This window comes from Microcebus murinus, chromosome 9, assembly GCF_040939455.1.
Source record: "Microcebus murinus isolate Inina chromosome 9, M.murinus_Inina_mat1.0, whole genome shotgun sequence".
NCBI classification, from domain to species: domain Eukaryota; kingdom Metazoa; phylum Chordata; class Mammalia; order Primates; family Cheirogaleidae; genus Microcebus; species Microcebus murinus.
In genome coordinates, this window is record NC_134112.1 from 42,270,636 (window position 1) to 42,294,042 (window position 23,407).

General features: G+C 39.1%; 1 protein-coding gene across 6 annotated transcripts in view; it reads left to right on the forward strand.

Moving 5' to 3' along the window:
- The window catches only part of ASNS (asparagine synthetase (glutamine-hydrolyzing)), a 33,584-nt gene extending 12,084 nt beyond the window's left edge, over positions 1–21,500 (forward strand). For 2 of the 6 annotated variants that reach the window (XM_076006426.1, XM_076006427.1), the window contains exons 2-12: positions 5,717–5,987; positions 9,879–10,116; positions 14,286–14,471; positions 14,728–14,829; positions 15,584–15,711; positions 16,766–16,892; positions 18,099–18,205; positions 19,052–19,152; positions 20,309–20,390; positions 20,480–20,635; positions 21,151–21,500. In XM_076006426.1, the coding sequence (XP_075862541.1) occupies positions 5,739–5,987; positions 9,879–10,116; positions 14,286–14,471; positions 14,728–14,829; positions 15,584–15,711; positions 16,766–16,892; positions 18,099–18,205; positions 19,052–19,152; positions 20,309–20,390; positions 20,480–20,635; positions 21,151–21,360 (1,686 nt within the window). In that variant the 5' untranslated portion in view covers positions 5,717–5,738 and the 3' untranslated portion in view covers positions 21,361–21,500. The other 4 variants (XM_076006428.1, XM_012757158.3, XM_012757160.3 and 1 more) reach the window with 4 other exon arrangements.
- The last annotated feature ends 1,907 nt before the right edge of the window (positions 21,501–23,407 follow it).

The window sequence follows — 23,407 nt, forward strand, 5'->3', positions numbered from 1 at the left end:
CTTTTTATTCACTGGCTAAAGCACTGATCTTCTTTTATTTGGGACTAAATAACTATTTTGTTGGAAGAGGAAGCAGTTCCCAGTTCCACGAAATATGTAGTTCTACAAAATGAATATGTACACAATTCATATTAATATTTCACTTGTTATTGTACCAAGGCTAAATAACAGATCCTAAAGTGACAAAGCAAGTAGCATTGTGATAGAGTAATCTTTCTTGAATTTGGAACTTCTTGAATTTTCCACGTTGTTTAACCTGCTGATTTAAATGTAGGCATCAGGGAGAATGTCTATGAAATTAAAAGAAAAAGGAAATATAGAAGTAAAGATCAGTGGTCCCATTTTAAACTGCATTTCAATGCCTAGTAAAAAGGACCATAAATATTAGATCAAACAGTGCAGAAATAATCAAAGGCTGCTGAAGCATGTATCTAACATTTGCAGGACAGTGTAAGAGTTCAAATGGAGGCTCCAGCTCTATTTCATCCCACTCTGGCTCCATCCTGTACCTAGGGAGCTCATCTTTACAGGTGTCATCGGAATTCCTCCCTGAGTGAGCAAATTCACGGCCAGAGGAAAGCTCAAGTGTGGGGTCCAGGGCAGGGGCTCTGGTCACAGAGAGGCAAAGGTGATGCTATTACTGACTCATAATCAACCTAGTGTTTGGGAAAGTGATCATGTGCCCTGCTCTGAAAGCATGTCCTATGCTGATGGGGTAGGAGAGGAAGTGGGATGGGTGGGCTTATAAACTAGTTGGAACTCTAGTTCAGTGTTATCTAACATGTGGGTTATGGGCTCCTGGGTAGCTTTGGAGTTATTGCAAGGGGTTGGAAAATTTAAATGCTTTCATAGCATTTTCTATAGACAAAATAAATGTCTTACTCATCAACAAATACTAATTTTATAAAGGTGGACTGGGTTGAATAAAATGTAATTTTAAGACATTATTAACCATTATTAATGATACTTTTTATTATTATGCACATATATACCAAATGAATACCAAAGGATAGCTACCCCTATGTTGTTGTCTAATTACTATGTATTTTTTTATTTTAGAAAATGGATCTCTCTACAAAAAAAATTTTTGAAAAGAACTGATTTAGTTGATATTTAAAAAAACTTCAAAGATTTCATTTTAATTAATATTCTCAGTGCTGAACAAGCATAATCTTGCATTGTTGATTCCATTTTGTGATGGGAAACTAGACTTGACAGCAGAGGATACTGTTCTGATTTCTCAGTGATTCAAATTAAAGAATTTTAAATGCTTCCAGGTGCTTTGGAGTAATTTTTCAATATGGAGGTGGAGTGGAATGTGGGAAAATAGGCCAATATAATTTAGTTTTCATTTTTGTCTAATAATTAAATGAATTGTTTTCCACTGTAGTTAAATCCACTGCATCCTCAGTTATTATATCTTAGACTGATGTATCAGGTAGGGTCTGACAGGAAGTAGATGGCACACTTCTATTGGGATTAATTACACAAGTGTGGGCAGGCTTTAGCAAGAGCAAGATGGCTCAGTACCCTAGCGCTAGGCCTAAGAGGGAAGAGAAGGGAACAATTCTTGGAATCTCTAGGGAAAAAGGTATCGGAAAGGTCAGCTGACAGGAGCTGAGGCCCTCAGGAGAAGACCAAGTAAGGGAGCCAGGGGAATAAATATCTTGAGACTGCTCCATCCCACCCTCTGCATCTCCTTGAAATGTCTCCCTTTGCACATTCTCCCTGTAAGAGGAGTGTGAGGGAGCCAGGGCACAAAGTAAGATGCAAAAGGGTGGAAAGTGACTCTGGAAGGACAAGCAGAAGATAGTTAGCATAACCAACCACACTAGATAACATATCAAGTACAGAAACTTATCTTTTACTATATGGGCAGGGTAGTACAGGAAATAGGCTCTGGATTTACTCAGATTATGATTCAGTTCTTTACTGTTATGAAGTGTGTGCTTGGACAAATCCCTCAACTTCTCTGAGTCTTATTTTTAAGTCATTTGTAAAATGTAAATACAAGACCTATTTTCCCATGTTGCTCTCAAGTTTAAAAGATATTCTGTCAATTAGGATATAGCAAAGTCTACTTGATGCTGAAAGCTTTTGGGTGAGATGGAACCCTAGAATTTAGTCATCTATAATCTTTGCTCTTGCTTGTCAACTACTATGTGTCTACTACATATTCTGTGCTTGGGGCTCTTATATTCTTGGCAATTTTTGAACTAGTTGGGAACGCATGTATGGGGATATCAAATCTGTATGCTCGCCAAGCATTGACTGTAGTCTGATTTTATTAGGTCTTGGTTATATCATTTCACTATTTCTCAATTTATTTCAGTGCTGATGTGATTAGTAAAAATTTAAATGAGTGTTATGAAGTCATGGTACTTTTTAAAAATCATGGTGTAGTTTCTTTATCAAAGGGATTCTGAAAGCACGCTATCATCTTGTGGGGGGCAGGTTGAGAAAACCTGTTTTGAGATTCTGAAAAGAATCTTTGCACTTAACATGTTTAAGGACTACTGATCTATTTTGACTTCATGTATCAACTTGACTTCGATTTTATAAAAAGTTTTAGCCCTTACACATCAGTTTCTTAGGACAAGCCTTTCCCTGTTCCACGTAATAAACATGAGTCAGTGCAACAAAAATGGGTAATGACTTCCCTAAAAACAAACCACGTGTAGATGACTCCCTAATTGTCAGGACAGCAGGTAAGGTGACCCTAGGTACCAATGGGGGACATCAGGCCAGATCTCTGAGGCTACCCCTAAACTCGCGCACTCTCAGTTCAAGTAACTGAAAAGGCAATAGCTCCTCCTTGCTCCCTACCCCTCCGCGCTCCTCGGTCGCGTCGGCCCAGCCCCGCCCCGTCCCCGCCCGCCCGAGCAGGCCGGGCCACGCCCCCGCGCGCTGGTTGGCCCTCGCGGGCATGATGAAACTTCCCGCACGCATTACAGGAGCGCGGCGTGCACAAAGCGAGCCGAGGTCGCCCGCACCCCTTCTGCAGCCCTGCCCGCCGCGCTCGCCAACCCGACCTGCTCTCGCGCAGGTAAGCCGGGCCCCCGCCGCCCAGCGCAGCGCCCTCCCTGCGTGCCCCCGGGCTGCCCCGGCCGCCAGAGGAGAGGAGGATGCGCGGCGGCTTGGATCCCGGCAGACGCGGATCCGGGGCGCCCGCGGATGCTGCGGCTCGTGCTGGAGGGCGGGGCGGGCTCCTGGCGATTGTTGCGCACCTGGGAGCAAGCTGCGGAGGAAAGGCCTGTGTCCTGGGCCCCGGAGGGATCAAGGGAACGGCGGCCAGGAGGCCGGGCTGCGCCGGAGTGAAGGCCTAAGTTAGCCCCTGTAAATGTTATTATTTTTTACCAGCTGGCGTCGAAGCCTGTGGGAATATTCGTGGTGCCGAGGTCCTGCTGCGGACCGGCGGGGAGCATGCACGTGGCCCGGGTGCAATTGGGTGTCACGGGGGCGGTGGTGCAGTGGCCTGGTCCTGGTCTAGGAAGGAGGGTCTCCAGCGTTGTCAGTTGCCGCCTCACGCCTCCGTGTCTGTACTTTCCACCTTACCTGGCCCACACTCACCTTGCCTCCTTCCCCTGCCCCCACCCCTCGCTCTAGACTGCAGGCATGCACAAGTGACTTGCGGAGCAAACCCTACCAAGAGGAGATCTGCCTAGGGAGACAGGCGGCCAAGTACAAAAAAGGCAAAAGAACAGGCATGCCCTTTTTCAATAGGTATCTAGCAGGGGTCCTCAAACTTTTTAACCAGGGGTCCAGTTCACTGTCCCTCAGACCGTTGGAGGGCCGGACTATAGTTTAAAAAAAGCTTGTGAATCAATTCCTATGCACACTGCACATATCTTATTTTGAAGTAAAAAAACAAATGGGCAAAAACACTGGCATGTGGGCCCCGGGCTGTAGTTTGAGGACACCTGAAGCTGGCTTTAGATTAATGTTACTGCTTTAAATACAGGGGCAGTTTTCATTTTGGCCAGTGGCTGGCATTATTTCTTCACTGTCTGTTGCCTTGGGTGCTTGACTAATAATTTAAAAGCACTAACTTAAAAAAAAATCATTATTCATTGTGTTGCTGTAAGATTAATTAGAAGTAAAACAGAGTTTGAATTTGCCCAGGAGTTGGTTATTTTCCGAATCTTACCACAAAAGTAAGATGACAGGGCGAGTTTTAACCAGTTGGTAAGTGGAATAGAAATTAAATGCATTTCATACTTTTGTTCACTCTCTTTCCTCTCCTATTTAGTGGTTAGTGTGTTTCCCGTAGTGGATTTACTGCTGGGATTTGCTAAGCAGCATTAAGAAGACTTAGGTAAATGATCCCTGATGATCACACTTCATTTTCAGAGCACTTTTAAAACCCATTTTAACTTGGTGGTCAAAGGTACAGGGCTTATTAGTAGTCATCTCACTTAAGGAATTTTCTCGATAAATCTCAAAGTTAATCTTTCGTTATAGGCTGTTTGGTTCCGTGCATGGAAGTGCATAGGACATCTGGTGCTTCATTTTGAAAGTGTGTGAGTTGATACCATTTGTCATTACTTTCATCTGGTCTTCTGAAAGGCCAACCAAAGCTTTGGTTTATTTAGATGCAAAGGATCTCAAAGGATTGTGCAAAGTGATGGATATAACTTGAACATATATTTTTTCTTTAGAGTGTCTCATATAATCTGGGCATTTGCTGCAGATTTGCATTTTTTAAAAAATACCAAAATAGTTATGCATGCTGCAAATATTTTGTTTAAATAGCCATTTTGAGCTGTCAGCAGCCAAATAAAATGACCCTTTAATCTCACAGTTGAGAATTTGTAATTAGAAAATAATTAACATATGTAGGAATTATTTTTATTTACTTCCTGGCCTACAGGGATGAGCCAGGTTGTTTTCAGGGATATTATTGTATATTTCCCACCTACTTTGCTTTCTCACTGACCAACGCAACTTTGAGACAGAAATATTTGAGAACATTTTTGTCATTTAGGACTTTTTGATAGTGAACATTTTGTATCTTCTGTCAACTTAAATGTTTTGTCATAAAGCCAGAATATCTGCAATCAGATTATATTGCTTTCTTTTTCTCTTTATACTTTCTTCAATCACATTTGAATAAATCATTTAGAAGTAAGCTAGAAATCCTGGATGCTCACAGGAGCTGTGTATCTTAACTTTGGCAATATGTATAATCTGTTCTACCCACTATATTCTACCTGCAGTTAGTACAGGTAAAGAGAGCATTTACTTGTCCAGGAGAGCTGAGAGGAGACTGTAGAAATCTGGAGAGTGTTTTGGATCTTTGAGGGCTTTGTGGATTTTGGGCTGGAGAGTGTGGGCCTGGGATCACTGGCTAAATTAGAGCCAGCTTGCCTGTTTATCCCTATGTTGGGAGCAAACTTAGGATGCAGATACAGATACAGCTTGCATGCCGCCAGCTGCAGCTGGCCTCCAAATCCTAAGGTGTTAGAGATGTAGATTTGGCTGGGTGCCAAGCTGCTGTTGGATATGAAGGTCATCCGTCTTTTCTGAGTACTTGCAAATAAATGAAATCATTTTCTACTCCTGTGTGCCTGCCAACCTAATGGAAAATCACGATAGATAAAATGGTTTATATTTTAACCTTTGAAGTAAGTGGTTTATGCAAGTTTCAGGAATCAAGATTTGATGAAGTATTGGATTGGATACTGAATATTTCATTGGTCTGCTTTTCTCTCCCCAGAGCTGATTAGCACCATTGCACCATGTGTGGTATTTGGGCCCTTTTTGGCAGTGATGACTGCCTGTCCGTTCAGTGTCTGAGTGCTATGAAGATTGCACACAGGGGTCCAGATGCATTTCGTTTTGAGAATGTCAATGGATACACCAACTGCTGCTTTGGATTTCACCGGTTGGCGGTGGTTGACCAGCTGTTTGGAATGCAGCCAATTCGACTGAAGAAATATCCTTATTTGTGGCTCTGTTACAATGGTGAAATCTATAACCACAAGAAGGTAAGCAAAATAAAACCAGATGATGTCTGGATTTGATTAAACTTCAGAGCTTGTTGGTTATGATAATATTATACATTTTGTATAATACTTTTTACTTTTCAAAGCACTTTTGGTGTTTGTTATCTCATTTGCTCTAGGTATATAGATAAATAGGGCACTGATGCACAAAGAGGTGAGTGAAATGAATTGGTCACCAAAATAAAAAGTAATAATAGTGGGGATTACAGTTCAGTTTCTTTGACTCTTAAAAATTTTCCCCCTTTTTTATGAATTTAAATATTTATTAGAGCCTGTGGTAGGTGCTGGAGATACAGTGGTGAATAAAAGAGTCTACACTCTAATGGAGCTTGTTCTATTAAGGAGCAGACAGAAGGAAATCACTGTACATACAATAGGTGTTCTGAAAGCATGATTATAGATCTGTTGAATGTGAGAGATCCACTTTCAGGAAGGGTGATAAGAGGAGGCTTCTTGAGGAAGTGACATTTGAACTGAGATGTAATGGGTAAAGATCAACTAGCAAGGCTGGGAAGAGCATTTCATGCAAGGGGAATAGCATGTATAGAAGCCCAGAGGTTTGAAGCTGCCCTGGGATTGTAAGTAAGGGAATGAGGGACAGGTGGGGCTGGGAAGGTGGGTGGGACCAGATCCAGCAGGGCTTTGCAGCCTTGGTAAGGAGTTAGAAATACCATTCTAAGAGCAGCAGCACCTGAGGATTTTAAGGTAGGGATAGAATGTAATGGGAGGTGAGTGTATTTATAGCTTTTGTATAATGCTGCCACTGAGATTGTTGTTGTGATTATATACTTAATCAGAGCCAAAGGGCAGAGAGCTGCCTGGGTGCAAAAAGAAGTAAGACTTCTAGCAACATTCCAATTGGAACAGCTTTCTAATCTGGTGAAAACTTACTCTTAGGTTAAGAGTGGGTGAGGGGATAGAAATTCTGACCCTAGGAAGCTAAGAACCTTCCAATCCAGGATTATTTGGCTAGTGTTTCATAGGAAACTTATTTTTTGTCACCTCTCTTCTCAACTTACTGAAAAGAACAGAGCAGTGATCACCTATATTGAATAATGTTTTGCCATACTTTGGCTGAATCATTTGAGAGGATGCTGCAGATATTATGACATTTTACCCCTAAATTTGTAAGCTTTTACCTTCTAAGAGTAGGAACACTCTTTTACCTGACACCAATACTATTATTAAGCCTAAGAATCCATAATATCATCTAATAGTCAGTTCATATTTAAATTTCCCTAAGTGTCCCAAGAATATCTTTATAACTTTTTGTTGTTGTTGCTTTGTTTTGAGCCATATTTCAGTAAAGTTTCAAGAATTTGGTTGTGATGTTTCTTGGTATTTTTTGAAACTTTTGATATATGCCTGCCATGCATTTTGGGTTTATATTATGTATACTACAACATAAACTCCAAAGCCCTCTCTCTTTTTTTGATGAAAATAAAATTTGCTACTACTGATAAAGTATAGCCAGAGGTGAGCTGGGAGTGGAGGAAGACAGAATGAGGGAGAGGAGCAATGGGGTAATGGTTGGGGCCAAGAGGAGGCCTCCTTTTTGAAAAAATCACCTGCAAGGTTTAGGCCAAAGAGAGGTGGTTGGGGGTAGGCAAGGTGGATTTGGGAAGCTGTTGCTTGCTAATGTCACTGAATGCTTTAGGGTTGCTTATCCTTCATAGCCCAGAAGAGTCTGCAGAAGACTGTTTCCAAGCCCGGCCTGTTAGTGACAGGATCATCCCTGATAGTCTCTCAGACAGGGAGGGGTGACCAGGTAGTGATGACCAGGTAGTGGCTTCGTAGTCACTGGAGGCAGCCACAGCCCATTTTTGGACAGTTCTATGAGTGCTTAGAGATAAAAGCTTCACAAATTATGGAGTTAGCTAGACTAACTAGCTAGGCTAGCATATTGAGAGGTCGTATGTATACATGTAGGTTTACTTTTTGAAATTTAAAAACATGTTTATTTATTTCTGAAACAGAGTCTCGCTCCATCTCCCCAGGTAGAGTGCAGTGGCGTCATCATAGCTCACTGCAGCCTCACACTCCTGGGTTCGAGTGATCCTCCTGCCTCAGCCTCCTGAGTAGCTGGGACTACAGGCGCACACGACCATGCCCGGCTAAGTTTTCTATTTTTAGTAGAGAGGAAGTCTCACTCTTGCCCAGGCTGGTCTCAAACTTCAGAGCTCAAGTGATCCTCATGCCTTGGCCTCCTAGAGTGTTAGGATTATAGACATGAGCCACCATGCCTGGCCAACGTGTTTTAAATGCTTAAACTTACCCAGGATTTCCACTTGGTTTTGTGTATGTTAACTACTTTTCTCTCCATTGTCAGCTAAAAATGTGAGTATAAGTACAAAGAAAGAGGAATACATCAAGGACTTTTTTCACACTGTTAGTTTGCTGGAGAGCCACCAGACTAGGGAGTGACTCCATGCGGTGGCATTGACAGTCTTTTCGCTGTTCCTTTTGGGCATATAGACTAATAAAGCTCTGCTGTCATTTTGTCAGAGGTGGCTTTACTGCCAATGCAGTGGTGAAGGACTGGGAGTTGTAGTTCACCTCTGGGGACCAGCAGCTTTGTTTTGGACTATGTATCTGTCATTGTGATGGAATCATTTATTTTTCAGGGAATGGCGCCAAATTATGTTTGCCTTTTTGCTTTGTATTTTGAAAGGTATGGTCTTTGAGGCTGGACTGGAGGAACTTCAGCCAATGGTATCTTTCCAAACCAAAAGTTTACAATTGCAGAAAATACATTTTTAGTGTGATGGCAACTAGGCAACCTATTTTTTTAACTTGCATATATACAGGTTGAGCATTCTTAATCTGAGAGTCTGAAATTTGAAAGCCTCCCAAACCTGATCAAAGAGAGACTTCTAAGACAAAAACCATTGTTAATGAAGCAGGTGACTCTAGAAGAAACATTTTAAAAAGCCATGCAGCAGCATGCCTCCTCATCCTTGGAGGGACCCACTAGCCCCTCAACTACTTCCGATGTTTCTTCTCATCTAAAAAAATAAAATACAGTGCTTTATAATTACCTTTTAATGAAAACACAGCATCACAGATGGAGACTGAAAGCCTGCTCTTGTTTGTTGTTGCTGCTGTTTAACCGTCGATGCAGGTATTCTGGTGATGCTACTGTGCTGCTTAGTTACCCTGAACACATTATTTTTTCACTGTATTAATGGTATATTATATTTTTAGCTGTTAGATATTTGTGTGTGAATAAGTGTAAGAAAATGATTGCTCATCTGTAGCATCGGTCAGGAAGGATGGTGATGCCAGACAACCACAGATTGCCTACGTGGGTGGCTGAGATAGTGACACCATTGCTTTCTTAATGGTTCAATACACACAAACTATGTTTCATGCAAAGAATTATGAAAAATATTGCATAAAATTATCTTCATCCTATTTTGTGTTTAGATTTGGGTCTCATCCCCAAAGTAAGTCATTATGTAAATGCAGATATTCCAAAATCCAAAAAAAAAAAAAAAAAAAAAATCTGAAACACTTCTGGTTTTATGCATTTCAGATAAGGAAATCCTTAACTTGTATATATGTAAATATATGTATTACCTACATAGTATGTATATAATATGCATTTTCATTCCTCCACACATGACTGCTCTGGTGTATTGCCACTGTATTCTGTTTGTCAGGATGCAACTAAAATTTTCACGGGTTCAGCTCTATTTTGTGTAGAATTTGCAGAATTGTGAGTTGAAACAAGCTAATGTTTGATAATGCCACGATTCTAAATCACCAAAGTGCATGAAATGATTATAGAGCACAAATTTTGAAGCACTTTGCAATAAAAAATGACTGGTAAAAGCATAAGGATTCTAACATTTTTGTTTGCTATTCCTTAAGATGCAACAACATTTTGAATTTGAATACCAGACCAAAGTGGATGGTGAGATAATCCTTCATCTTTATGACAAAGGAGGAATTGAGCAAACAATTTGTATGTTGGATGGTGTGTTTGCATTCATTTTACTGGATACCGCCAATAAGAAAGTGTTCCTGGGCAGAGACACCTATGGAGTCAGACCTTTGTTTAAAGCCATGACAGAAGATGGATTTTTGGCTGTGTGCTCAGAAGCTAAAGGTAATCATAGGATTTTTTCTATAGATTTTCATTATTGTCCTGGTTTTGTGTTTTCTTCTAAATCATGTTTGAAAATCCCCTAGGGAATAATCCAAATTTTACAAGTGACTTAGTCATGGGCATCCTTAGCTTTGTTTTTTTTGTTTTTTTTTTTTTTAAAGAAGAGTTGTATTCTCCTTTTCAGCACTTTAATTCTGTAATCCTTGAAGTATGAGTCCATAGAACAGTCATTTATTTTTTGTTGGGCTAAAATGCTCTGCATCTAGATTGATCCTATATGAATTTTATTTATTTACTTTTTTGAGACAAGAGTTTTGCTCTGTTGCCCTGGGTAGAGTGCAGTGGCTCATCGTAGCTCACTCTAACCTCAAACTCCTGGGCTCAAGTGATCCTCTTGCCTCAGCCTCCCAAAGAGCTGGGACTACAGGTGTGAGCCACTGCCCAGCTCCCTGTGCCCTTTAGCTCTCACTCCCATCCCTTAATATTCATCATTCACCCACCTATCCCAACCCCTATCCCAGCTAATCAGCTTTCCATCTCTGTGGATTTCCCTGTTCTGACCATTTCATATGAATGGAATAATATCATGATGCAGGCTTTTGTGACTGCATTCTTTCACTTGACATGATGTTTTTAAGATTTGTCTATGTTGTAACATGTATTAGTACTTACTTTTTATGGCCAAATGATATTCGGTTACATGAGTATACCACATTTTGTTTGTCTGTTTGTCAGTTGATGGACATTTTGGTTGTTTCTTCCTTTTGGCTATTATAAGTCATATTGCTATCAATGTTTATGTACACGTTTTTGCGGACATTTCTCTTGGGTACACATACCTAGGAGTGGAATTGCTGAGTCATATGGTAACTATGTTTAATTGTTTGAGGAACTGCTAGGCTGTTTTCCAAAGTGGCTGCATTTTATATTCCTACCAGCAAGGTAGGAGAGTTTTGATTTTTTTCCACATCCTCACAAACCATTTTTATCTGATTTTGATACTATTAATAGCTATCTTGATATGTGTGAAGTGGTATCTCATTATGCTATTTTTGATTTGCACTTCCCTGTTGACAGTGATGTCCAGCATCTTTTCCTGTGCATATTGGACATTTGTATATCTCCTTTGGAGAAATGTTTATTCAGATTCTTTACCAGTTTTTTTCTACTGAGGATCATTTTATTTAAAAAAATTAATAGAGTTTTTTTTTTTTTTTTAGAGCAGTTTTAGGTTTCAAAAAAATTGATATGTACAGAGTTCACATATGTTCACCTTTCACTCTCCCCCTAGTTTTCCCTACTTTTAACATCTTGCATTCCTGTGCTATATTTGTTAGATTTCATAAAGTGATACTGATATATGGTTATTAACTGAAGTTCATAGTTTACATTAGGATTCACTCTTTGTATAGTTTTTTGGGTTTGACAAATGCAAAATGTCCTGTATCCACCATTACAGTGTCATATGGAATAGTTTTATTACCCTAAAAATCTCCTGAGCTCTACCTAGTCACTCATCCGCCTCTTTTCCCTCTGAACCCCCGGCCACCACTAATATTTTTACTATCTCTATAATTTTGCCTTTCCCAGATTGTCATATAATTGTTGTAATCACACAGTATGTAGCCTTTTCAGACTAGTTTCTTTTGCTTAGCAATATGCATGTAAGCTTCTTCATGGTTTTTTGTAGCTTGATAGCTCATTTCTTTTTATTATTTGCTTAATATAAGTATTTGCTGAATAATATTCCATTTGTTTGCATGTACCACAGATTATCCATTTTTGAATTATCTATTTTTAATTCGGTTGTCTTTTTTATTATTGAATGGTAATAGTTTCTTATGTAGTCTAGATACAAACCCCTTATGTTCAGCAGGATTGCAAGATAGGTCAATATCCAAAAATCAATTGTATTTGATTTATATACTTTCAGTGAATACTACATACTTGTAATGAACAATCTGAAAATGAAATTAAGAAAACTGTGTTTACAATAGCATCAAAAAAGAATAAAATCCTTCGAAATAAATTTAACAAAAGAAGTGTAAAACTTGTATTCGGAAACTATAAAACATTGAAAGAAATGTAAGGAGATCTAAATAAATAGAAAAGTGTCCTACTGATTGTGGATTGAAGACTTAACAGTAAGATGGTAATACTTCCCAAATTGATCTACAGATTCAACTTGAATCCCTATTAGAATCCCAGATGAGTTCTTTGTAGAAATTGACAAGCTGATTCTAAAATTTATATGGAATTGCAAAGGAGTCAGAATAGTCAAAACAATCTTGAAAAGAGGAACAAAGTAGTAGAACTCATACTTCCTGACTTCAAAACTTACTACAAAGCAATGGTAATATTAATAATGACAGTGTAATACTAGCACATGGATGTAGTAGGATTCATAGTCAGAAATGAACCTTACATCTGTTGTCAACTGATTTTCAACAAGGGTGCCAACACCATTCAGTGGGGAAAGAATTTTAAAACCTGGTGCTGGGACAACTGGATATGTATGATACATATGCAAAAACAAAATGAATTTAGACCTTTATACCATATACAGAAAATAACTCAGTGGATCAAAGACCTAAATGTAAGAGCTAAAACTATAAAATCCTGAGAAGCAAACCTAGGGGTAAATCTTCATGACCTTGAATTTGGCAAAGCTTTCTTAAATAATGGCACAAACAATGCAAGAAAAATTGATAAATTGGTCTTCATCAAAATGAAACATCTTGTACTTTAAAGGACACCATCAAGAAAGTGAAAAGACAACCCACAGAATGGAAGAAAATATTGCAAGTCATACATAGCACATTTGATGGTAAACTTTAGGAAGACATTCCTCTTTTATCTCTTACCTGAATAGCAGTAACATCCTAAAATCTGTCTTGCTGCCTCTCTTTGCCATTCTTTAAATCGTTTCTCACTTAGTTTTCAAATTTAATATTGGCTGAAGCAAGGATAATGAGGTCAGTCAAAGGGTCCTTGGTATACTAGTCACAGTGTGGGGACTAATGCCTGATCTATTTCAGGAATTTCTAGTGTGATGAAATGTCAAAGAACAAATACATATGTCAATTACCTCATATACTTCTGGGGCAGCCAGGCAGAGAACGCGGGGAAAAGCAAGTGCCCACTCCACTGTGTCTCTGGGCCTGACCAATACCTGATAGGGAACTGTAATCTCCTGTCCAGTTTACCCTCTGAAATCTCTTGATCTTTTCTACATCCTTAACACTGTCCTTTTCCAGACTAAATGATCTCATCTAGAGTACTGCAATGGTTTTCCTTCTCAATGCTTTTAGAATAACCTATCAAAAACTCATCTGGTCATGGGTACTGCTTGCTTAAAACCTTTTAATTATCCCCCATTCCCCACCCGGCTTGTGTAACTTGCTTGAGCTCTGCTAGCAGGCGAGGGGATCTGAGTCCCTGTTCTGGTGTGTGAATTCAGGACTACACAGATTACTGGGTTAATGGTCTCAATCATGATGAATATTCTGTGTGGACAGGCTGTTACTATTTACAATAAATCGTTAATTTTTGTGTTAAAGATGATAGTGATGTCAGGTTAGGTACTCCCCATGAAAACTGAGAAAATGTATACAGTTTTCACACATAGTATATAAAAAACTAGTTAAAAGATAAATGTCTAACTTCTTAATATCTGACTTTGAAGTACGTAAGAATGGATCATTCTGCCTGTTTAAAGGACTGGGAACCATGACTATTTTCTTAAAATACCTCAGTGATAACGAAGAAATGACTGCCAGGATATCATAAAATTAAGATTGAATTTCATCTCTTTGCTTCATAAATGTGTCTTACTTTCCTTTTATATTTGTTTGGCTTATTAGAGGAAGCAATTTCTTGATGAGAAATTCTAGCTAGGGACAAGAAATTGAACACCGAGAGTTCTATTGCTTTGAATGACTAGAAATCAGTGTAATTTTGCTATATATCTCAGTGCCTCTATCATTTCTCCTGTAGACAGAAGGTAGAGCTTTGGGTAATTAATTTTTTTCCCTATTTTGATTATGTAATAGGCATTTATTTGTATTAAAAAGGGAAAATAAATGGGAATGTAGAGGGTATCAACTAATTGTGGAAGTTATCGTGAAGTGTTACTTAATTTGAATAAAGGTATCTTTTTGAATGTGTAGGTCTAGTTACCTTGAAGCACTCCATGACTCCCTTTTTAAAAGTGGAGCCTTTTCTTCCGGGACACTATGAAGTTTTGGATTTAAAGCCAAATGGCAAAGTTGCATCCGTGGAAATGGTTAAGTATCATCACTGTAGGGACGAACCTCTGCATGCCCTTTATGACAACGTGGAGAAGCTCTTCCCAGGTAACTAACACCCACCGACCTATCCTCCTCCCTTCTCCCCCAGAGGAAATAAGTTATATTCTCACTCTGTTTGCATGATTTTGATTTCAAGACCTAGTTCCCATTTCATTTTGGAGGTAACACGTTAAGATTTGGCAGACATCACTGTTGAGCAAGTGTCGGGTCCTGGCGGATGTTGGTGATTGTGGCCTTCGTTTCAATAACTAAATCAGCCCAGGTGTCACCGAGCTGTTTCATTTACTTTCCGTATTTGTAGGTTTTGAGATAGAAACTGTGAAGAACAACCTTCGGATCCTTTTCAACAATGCTGTTAAGAAGCGTTTAATGACAGACAGAAGGATTGCCTGCCTTTTGTCAGGTGAAGTCAGTTAAAAACCTAATTATATGTAATGTGTGTTTAAATGAAATGATTTGTAGCCATCTCTTTGGTTTTGACTGTAAAGTGTTTACTATATTTTTATAAGCTGCATTTCATGTTCATAGTAATACGGCAACTTAGAGTTACACTATTGCTATATTACTGGTATAAGAGTGAGCTAGTAAACACTCTTTAGAATTCTGGGTAGTGATTTTTTTTTTTTTTTTTTTTGAGATAGAGTCTCGCTTTGTTGCCCAGGCTAGAGTGAGTGCCGTGGCGTCAGCCTAGCTCACAGCAACCTCAAACTCCTGGGCTCAGGCAATCCTCCTGCCTCAGCCTCCCGAGTAGCTGGGACTACAGGCACGTGCCACCATGCCCGGCTAATTTTATATATATATATTAGTTGGCCAATTAATTTCTTTCTATTTTTATAGTAGAGACAGGGTCTCGCTCAGGCTGGTTTTGAACTCCTGACCTTGAGCAATCCGCCGGCCTCGGCCTCCCAGAGTGCTAGGATTATAAGCGTGAGCCACCACGCCCGGCTGGGTAGTGATTTTTAACCAATTCAAATGCTGCTACCATTATTACAGGTTGTATGTTGTATTTTTCTCTTATTAAAGTTGATTTCAGTTTACAGAACTTGGGGATTTTAAATGATAAAACTGTGATCATGGTGTTTGACAGGAATATATATCACATCTCCCCCTGACGTATGAAAGGCACGTAACCAGTGTGCTTGTTTTCTTGCGTGCAGGGGGCTTGGACTCCAGCTTGGTTGCTGCCACGCTATTGAAGCAGCTGAAAGAGGCCCAAGTACAGTACACTCTCCAGACATTTGCAATTGGCATGGAAGACAGCCCGGATTTACTGGCTGCTAGAAAGGTAAGGATGCTGTCTCTGCCTGTTACGTAGTTAGAAAAGACTTGTTATTAGGATGAAAACCAAGTAGGATTATTCTACTTCTGCTGCTGTATTGACTCAGGTAATTGTTTGAAATTAAATGTATTAAAATAGAATGAAATACCTGTTGAATATCCACTGTATTGTACATTGTGCTCTGATTACTTTTATCTTGTATGACCTATATAATCCTCACAAAGACCCTATGATGATAATTTTGTCATTTTGAATGTGAAGGTGTAGTGTGGTGCTTAACACTGCACGCTTTGGACCCTGAGTTCTGGTTTCAAATCCCAGCTCTACCAGGCGAGTCTTCATTTATTTAAGGGGAGTAATAGTGTCTACTCTGGGATAGTTTTAAGGTGAAATGATATTATTCATATAAAGTAAGTAGGGTAGAACCTCGCATGCAGTAAGTACTTAATGACTGTTAGCTGTTATTATCTTTTTTTTATATAAAGCACTATGCTAGAACTGTGGGCAGATGCAGTGTACATATGCAGTGAGCAGGACAACTAGTTCCTACTCTGGAAAACTTTTAGAGAATGTGCTAGGGAATAGTACCAATGCTAGGTGATCAATGCTGAGAGTATCCAAAGGAAACCAAAGAAAGTAGAATGCGGGATGGGGCCATTCTATGTAGGAATAACATCCTGATGTAAATGCAGCATTGCAGAGGGTTAGGAGTTCAGATTTAGAGTTGGGATTGTGTTGGGCTGGAGATGAGGTAGGTTGGGTAAAATAGGTGGAGAGAGGGGGGGTGCTGATTGGGAGAATGGCTGAAGCCTTGGGATTGGGGCAGGGGGTGGATGGGAGATTCACTTCTCAGTAGTTGAGGACAGAGAGACAAGGGTAGACAAGGAAACCTGGCTGGGTGGGGCTTCTAGATAGCAGCCTGTGAAATCATTTCCCTTTTTTTGCCTTGTTAGTCTTCACTATTGTTAATTCATAATACTTTTTGAACTTCTGTCATGTTTCATTTTCAAGGGTAGTTCTTCTCTTTAACAAAGATGTGGATATTTCTTTATATCATTAGGTGGCAAATCATATTGGAAGTGAACATCACGAGGTCCTCTTTAACTCTGAGGAAGGCATTCAGGCCCTGGATGAAGTCATATTTTCCTTGGAAACTTACGACATTACAACAGTTCGTGCTTCAGTAGGTAAGTATTTTATGATAATGAAAAAGTTTTTTTAATACCAAAAAATATAAGGTTTGAAAAATATTAAGAAACAGTTTAGAAAAACATTATTCAAGAATGAATGTAAATTAAATTCCTATGTTACTAATTGTTTGAACCCATTTAAGAATTTCTTGAATGTCTTTGGAGCGAAGGAAACAATAAATACATAGTTCAACCTCCACATTATGGTATCAGGGTTTATATTTCCCCAAGGAATGGATACATGTTTTCTGCTCCTCCCTCTATTTCCCTGTATAAAGTTTCTTGGGCTATATATAGTCTGTATAAAATGCAGACATAGGTCTTTTCTGTAAGAAGTACTCATTGTAGATGTATTTTGTAAATATTTCATCATATACCTTATCAATTTGCAAAACACTAGTTTTATCCTTTAAATACATACAGAGATTGGAAATAGACCCCAAATCAGACTGATCCAATGTTGTTAAGCCTTTAATACATTACTAGCTTAGATATACCTCTTTTAAGAGACTTGCCTTGGATGACAAAGAAGATCTTAGTTATTATAATAGTTTATGGGCCTCCAAAGTATCATAATAAATAGATACATTGGATATCTATGGTATTGAAATGTCATGGGGTGAGGATGGGATTAGGGAACAACAGGTCTAAAAAGGCTCTCTAGGTGGGGTAATGGTAAAAACAGGGCTGAGAAGAAACACTGGTTTAGAGGGATGTGGAGCAGGAGCCAGGCAGGCATGTTTTAATAACATATAGTCTCTTCAACTGTATGTGAAATCTGGTAAATGGGAAGTAGGAAGGGGGAAAAGAAATCCAACAAAATCAAAACTAAACTATCAAAACCCTTATTATTATTATTTTGTAGTAATACCAGTATGAAAAGGTATGATTTTTAGGTATTTGAGTCATTTTTCAGTTTAGCAAAATTTCAAGGTAGACATTTTTGGTTTAAAAAACATTAAAATTTTAAAATATGTTTATAAAATTATAGAATGGTTCTGGGCTATTTTATTGCAACAGTATACCTCTTGGATTAAGTATGTATAACTGGCTTATAAGGTCATTGTTTTTGGAAACTACTTTGTATTGATGTGAAGTCCAATATAGTAATAAAGTTTACAATTGGTTCTGAAAGCCAAAGAAAAGGCATTTTTGGTGGATGGTTACATTGACTTTAACATTAATTTCTCTCTCTCATTTTAGGTATGTATTTAATTTCCAAGTATATTCGGAAGAACACAGATAGCGTGGTTATCTTCTCTGGAGAGGGATCAGATGAACTTACACAGGGTTACATATATTTTCACAAGGTAAGCACTTGGAAGTGGATGGATATTTATGCTATATCAAGAAAAGTTTGGGTTGGGCGCGGTGGCTCACGCCTCTAATCCTAGCACTCTGGGAGGCCGAGGTGGGCGGATTGCTCGAGGTCAGGAGTTTGAAACCAGCCTGAGCAAGAGCGAGACCCCGTCTCTACAAAAAAATAGAAAGAAATTAATTAGCCAGCTAATATATATAGAAAAAATTAGCTGGGCATGGTGGCGCATGCCTGTAGTCCCAGCTACTCAGGAGGCTGAGACAGGAGGATTGCTTGAGTCCAGGAGTTTGAGGTTGCTGTGAGCTAGGCTGATGCCACGGTACTCACTCTAGCCTGGGCAACAAAGCGAGACTCTGTCTCAAAAAGAAAAGAAAAGTATGAATTATCTGACTATTTTCAATTTTTTGCCCTTTCAGTATAATGGTAACATTTTTGAATATCTTGTGAGTTTACATGAGGATATCTGATAGTATCTGCTTTGTATTTGAGAGGAAAGAAGTCTTAATAGTGTCAGATAATTTTTGTTCTTTAAAACTAGTTAAGCATGAGAATCACCTTTATCCTATTTCTCAGTCCCCTGTGGAATTATGGCGTTATACAGTGTGTTCATTTTATTTGTTCTAACGCCCATAGTTTTGATGGGAGGGAGGGCATGTTTTATAAAGCATTGCCTGTGTCTGTTTAGTTACTTACTCCTTTCCCCAAACTTGTTTAGCTTTCTGTCTTACCCACCTTAAGCATTGGAATATATGTAAGAGGGAGAAATGAAAACTGTTTTGTGTGCCAAAAGCAAAGCTGTTGGTGTTTTTGCAACTTCAGCTATTTGTTTGTGAAATAGGCTCCTTCCCCTGAAAAAGCCGAGGAGGAGAGCGAGAGGCTTCTGAAGGAACTCTATTTGTTTGATGTTCTCCGTGCAGATCGAACTACTGCTGCCCACGGGTAACGTGATATTTTAAGAAGTACTTGTAAACAAAAACAAAAACTCAATGGACAGCTGAATGGCTGATTTGTTTTTCCTTTTTCAGTTGGCTATATGTGGCAGAGGGTGACTTGTATAGAGAAAATGAAACTTGTCTCTTAGCACCAAAAGAATTAGGCTAAATTCAAAGCGTTTTCATGGTCATGGGGAGAGATCTTCTTTTATAGGTTGTTTTAGGTGGGGTTTCCATCTTTAAAGCATAACATCCTTCTGCTCACATCTGCACGGCCAGGAGGGAAGGCTGCTGCAGTTATTTAAAAGAAGTAAAGATTATAAACTCCATGTAATAAGTAGCGAGCACCTGCCATGCCCATTTGGTACCATAATGACCCCGAGGGGATAGGACAGTGAGGATGCAAGAGGTTTGGTAGGATTATAAGAAACCAGCTTTCTTTGGTATCATTTCTAGTTGGCTAAACTTTTCATGTTTTAGCTGGTCATGTCGGAGCATTGAAGACTTTTACTGTACATGATAAACAGCTGACATTAAATGTTTTATTAATCGTTGCTTCTACTGAATCATACTTAGATTAGGAAATGATTACATATGGGGTTGGGGAATGGATGGAATCTTGGTCATTATGCTATCTGCTTATCCTAACCACAGTCACTAGGATTCAGGGGACAGATGAGGTGGCATTCAATGAAATGCTGTGGAACATTGGTTGATATTGCATATTGTAAGTGAATTATTAATCAGTTCGTGGTTAAAAAAAAATACCGAATTTTTGTTACACTTGTTAATAGGAGAGAAGAAATGGTCTCACCTAGAAAAAACTTTGAGTCAGAAAGGTCCAGGCAAGGTACATTCTTAATGATTGGGTCATTCATGATTCTTTTTCTGCTTTTTGAGATATGAATTCAACTGTTTGTAGAAAGGAAAGTAAAAGTAATGTCTCAAACAGTTAGTTTCACTCCCTAGATCAGATGATATATATTATTTTAAATGAAGATTTTTATATTCATTCACTGTTAGAGCACAGTCATTAGGAGGCTTTTAAATATGACTCTGCAATCTTAACATCACTCATTATCTGGTTGCATTGGTTTAGAGCCTAAACTGACAGTCACTACATAATCCATTTTGATTTTGATTTTCTTCTTTGCTCCTTTAAGCCTTGAACTGAGAGTCCCATTTCTGGATCATCGCTTTTCTTCCTATTACTTGTCTCTGCCACCAGAAATGAGAATTCCAAAGGTAGGTGAATCAACTCAAGATAAAAAACTGGCTTTGCTCTCAGGTTATGCTTTTAATTTTTACTGATGCTCCTTCTGTTTTCACGTCAGAATGGGATAGAAAAACATCTCCTGAGAGAGGCATTTGAGGACTCCAATCTGATACCCAAAGAGATTCTCTGGCGACCAAAAGAAGCCTTCAGTGACGGCATAACCTCAGTTAAGAATTCCTGGTTTAAGATTTTACAGGAATATGTCGAACATCAGGTATGATGTCTTTAAAAAACATTTTTAGGATAGGATAATTTGGATGCAGAACTGTCATTAGCTATTCATTTTGTATTCAGTTTGGATATTTTGTGTGTGTAGGAGAGATTCACAGTCCCTATAAACAGTACTTCTTTTATAAGAATTATATAAGAATTAAGTAGCACGAGGGATTACAGAGTAGTATCTAGAATTGAAAGAGAGAGAGAGACTTGCTAATCATCACTGACCTTCATTTAGCACATTTTTGGGGCACCTGCTGGGTGTCAGACATTACGAGGCACAACACTCAGAGCCACCAAGTATTAGAAATATGCATGTGAATGTTCTTTAAAACGTGGCGGTTCATGCTTGTAATCCTAGCACTTTGGGATGCCAAAGCATGAAGATCACTTGAGACCAGGAGTTCAAGACCAGCCTGGGCAACATAGTGAGACCTCATATCTAAAAAAAAAAAAAAAAAAAATTAACAGCAGCTACACATAAAGTCTGTTTTTGCTCTTTTACTCTTACAGGTTGATGATACAATGATGGCAAATGCAGCCCAGAAATATCCCTTCAATACTCCTAAAACCAAAGAAGGCTATTACTACCGTCAAATCTTCGAACGTCACTACCCCGGCCGGGCTGACTGGCTGACCCATTACTGGATGCCCAAGTGGATCAATGCCACGGACCCTTCTGCCCGCACGCTAACCCACTACAAGTCGTCTGCCAAGGCTTAGACGCTCTCTAAGCTGTCCAGTGAAAGCAAATGTTTCTTCTTCATGTGAAGGGTCGGGGCCGGGGTGGATAGAGGACCAATGAGAGGTACCCAGGCTTACTTGGGTGTGAAAAAAATAAAACTCTAAGATCTAAAACATTATTTCTGTAGTCGTTTATATTCTTAGAGTCCCTTCATTAGAGGCAAGTAGAAATTGAGCAGCTTTTGCTGTATCATGGTGAGGTTGGAGAATGAGTCTGATATTTGCAAGAACTCACAGCACTCTCCTGGCAGAGTGCTCTTCCACATGGCCTCCTTCCAGTCCTTGCCTCATCATGGTGTGGTCCTCTTGTGCCCTTCGTGTCTAAGTTCTGCCTGTGTCCCTAACAGCTGGCTAGGCAGACCCTGGAGACTTGAGTCTGTTGTAGGAGTTCATGACAGCTCTATTTTGTTAAGATATTAATTCATGTTTTTCTTTTTTATGTTGAGCCAACATCTCTTCTGGAGACTGTTGTTCTAGAGCAGGGGTCAAACTTGTTTTTATAAAGGGCTGGACAACAAATATTTTAGGCTTTGCAGACCTCTGTTGGAGCTGTTCAGCTCTGCCGTCATAGTGCAGAAGAAGTTACGTAGACAATATGTAAACAAATGGCATAACTTAAAACTTCATAAAAGTAGGCAGTGGGCTAGATGTGGTCCATGGGCTGTGGTTTGTTGATCCCTGTTCTAGAGGAACTATCTGAGCTAAGCGTTGCTGGTAAAAGGAATTTATAAGCCTAGTTGAAAAATAAAGTGTCATAAGGAAACATTCAAAGAGCAAGTAGAGATTTTCATTTGAATGCTTATTGGCTGTTTAGGGACATTTTGAAATATATTTTAAGTGACTTTTAGGAACTTTTTAAAAGGGAATTGCTGGGATACAGGAAAATATAAGCATGCTTGATGGGCAGGGCATGGTGGCTTGCATCTGTAATCTCAGCTATATAGGAGGCCGAGACAGGAGGATTGTTGAGGCTGCTAGGAGTTGGAGGCTGCAGTGAGCTATGATCCTGCCACTGCACTCCAGCCTGGGCAATAAGAGTGAGACTGTGTCTTTTAAAAAATAACAAAAAAAATAGTCATTTAAAAAAAATACTTGATGGGAAGAGTGAGTAGGTAGGAATTTAGCTGGTAAGTGGAAAGACATTTGTTTGAGGCTAGCTGTAGACCTTGACCTATAGTTTAAAATGTCTCCAGGGCACTGAGAAAATGTCATTAATTAATATTAGATAACTTTTAATGATTATCTTGTGTTTGTAGGTACTTGAATTGCATAAACACAATGTGATTTGATTCTAGGCATATCTATTCTGGTAAAGCCTCAGCCAGTCAAACTAAGTGACTTAAGGAATGCCTGGGAAACCTGGCTGACAATGATTACACAATGTACATAGCAAAGCTAAGGGGTGGCATAAACAACAGACTGCCCTTCTCCAGAGTGTGGGGTTTGGCTCTGGATTTTTAACTTCAGTGACTGAGATCTGGCATATTTAGTTACTACCTAGATGTTTGATAGTAGAGATATGTAGTTAAGCCAATTTCATAGCAGCAAACTGTAGGTCAATTACAATAGCAGCAACTTACTGGATTTCAAGCCACACACTAAAGGTTCTTGGCACGTGGTATAAAGTTAATCTTTTCTCTTCTTTTTCAACTTAAATAGAAGGTTTGAAGAAATGGTAGCCACTAGGTTCATGTACACATGACTTAACAGCTTACATATTGGCCAAGCCTGTTTTCCTGAATCATTCTGATACTGGTAATTCAATGCCAGGGAGCTATGTGTTATCTAATCCACACAGCACTGCTAACAACAGACAATTCAGGCTTTTCATGCATAAGCTAAAAGATTATTAGCTGGTATCCTGTCATTTCTGTCTGATGTGAGCACCCTTGTGAATGACCTGCCCTCTAGAGGTTTATTTCACTCTATCTTAATATCTGCTCTAAAAAACTTACCATATAGTTTGATACAATAATATACTTCTATTTAAAAAAAAAAAGTAAAATCCACCTAAAATCCTACCACT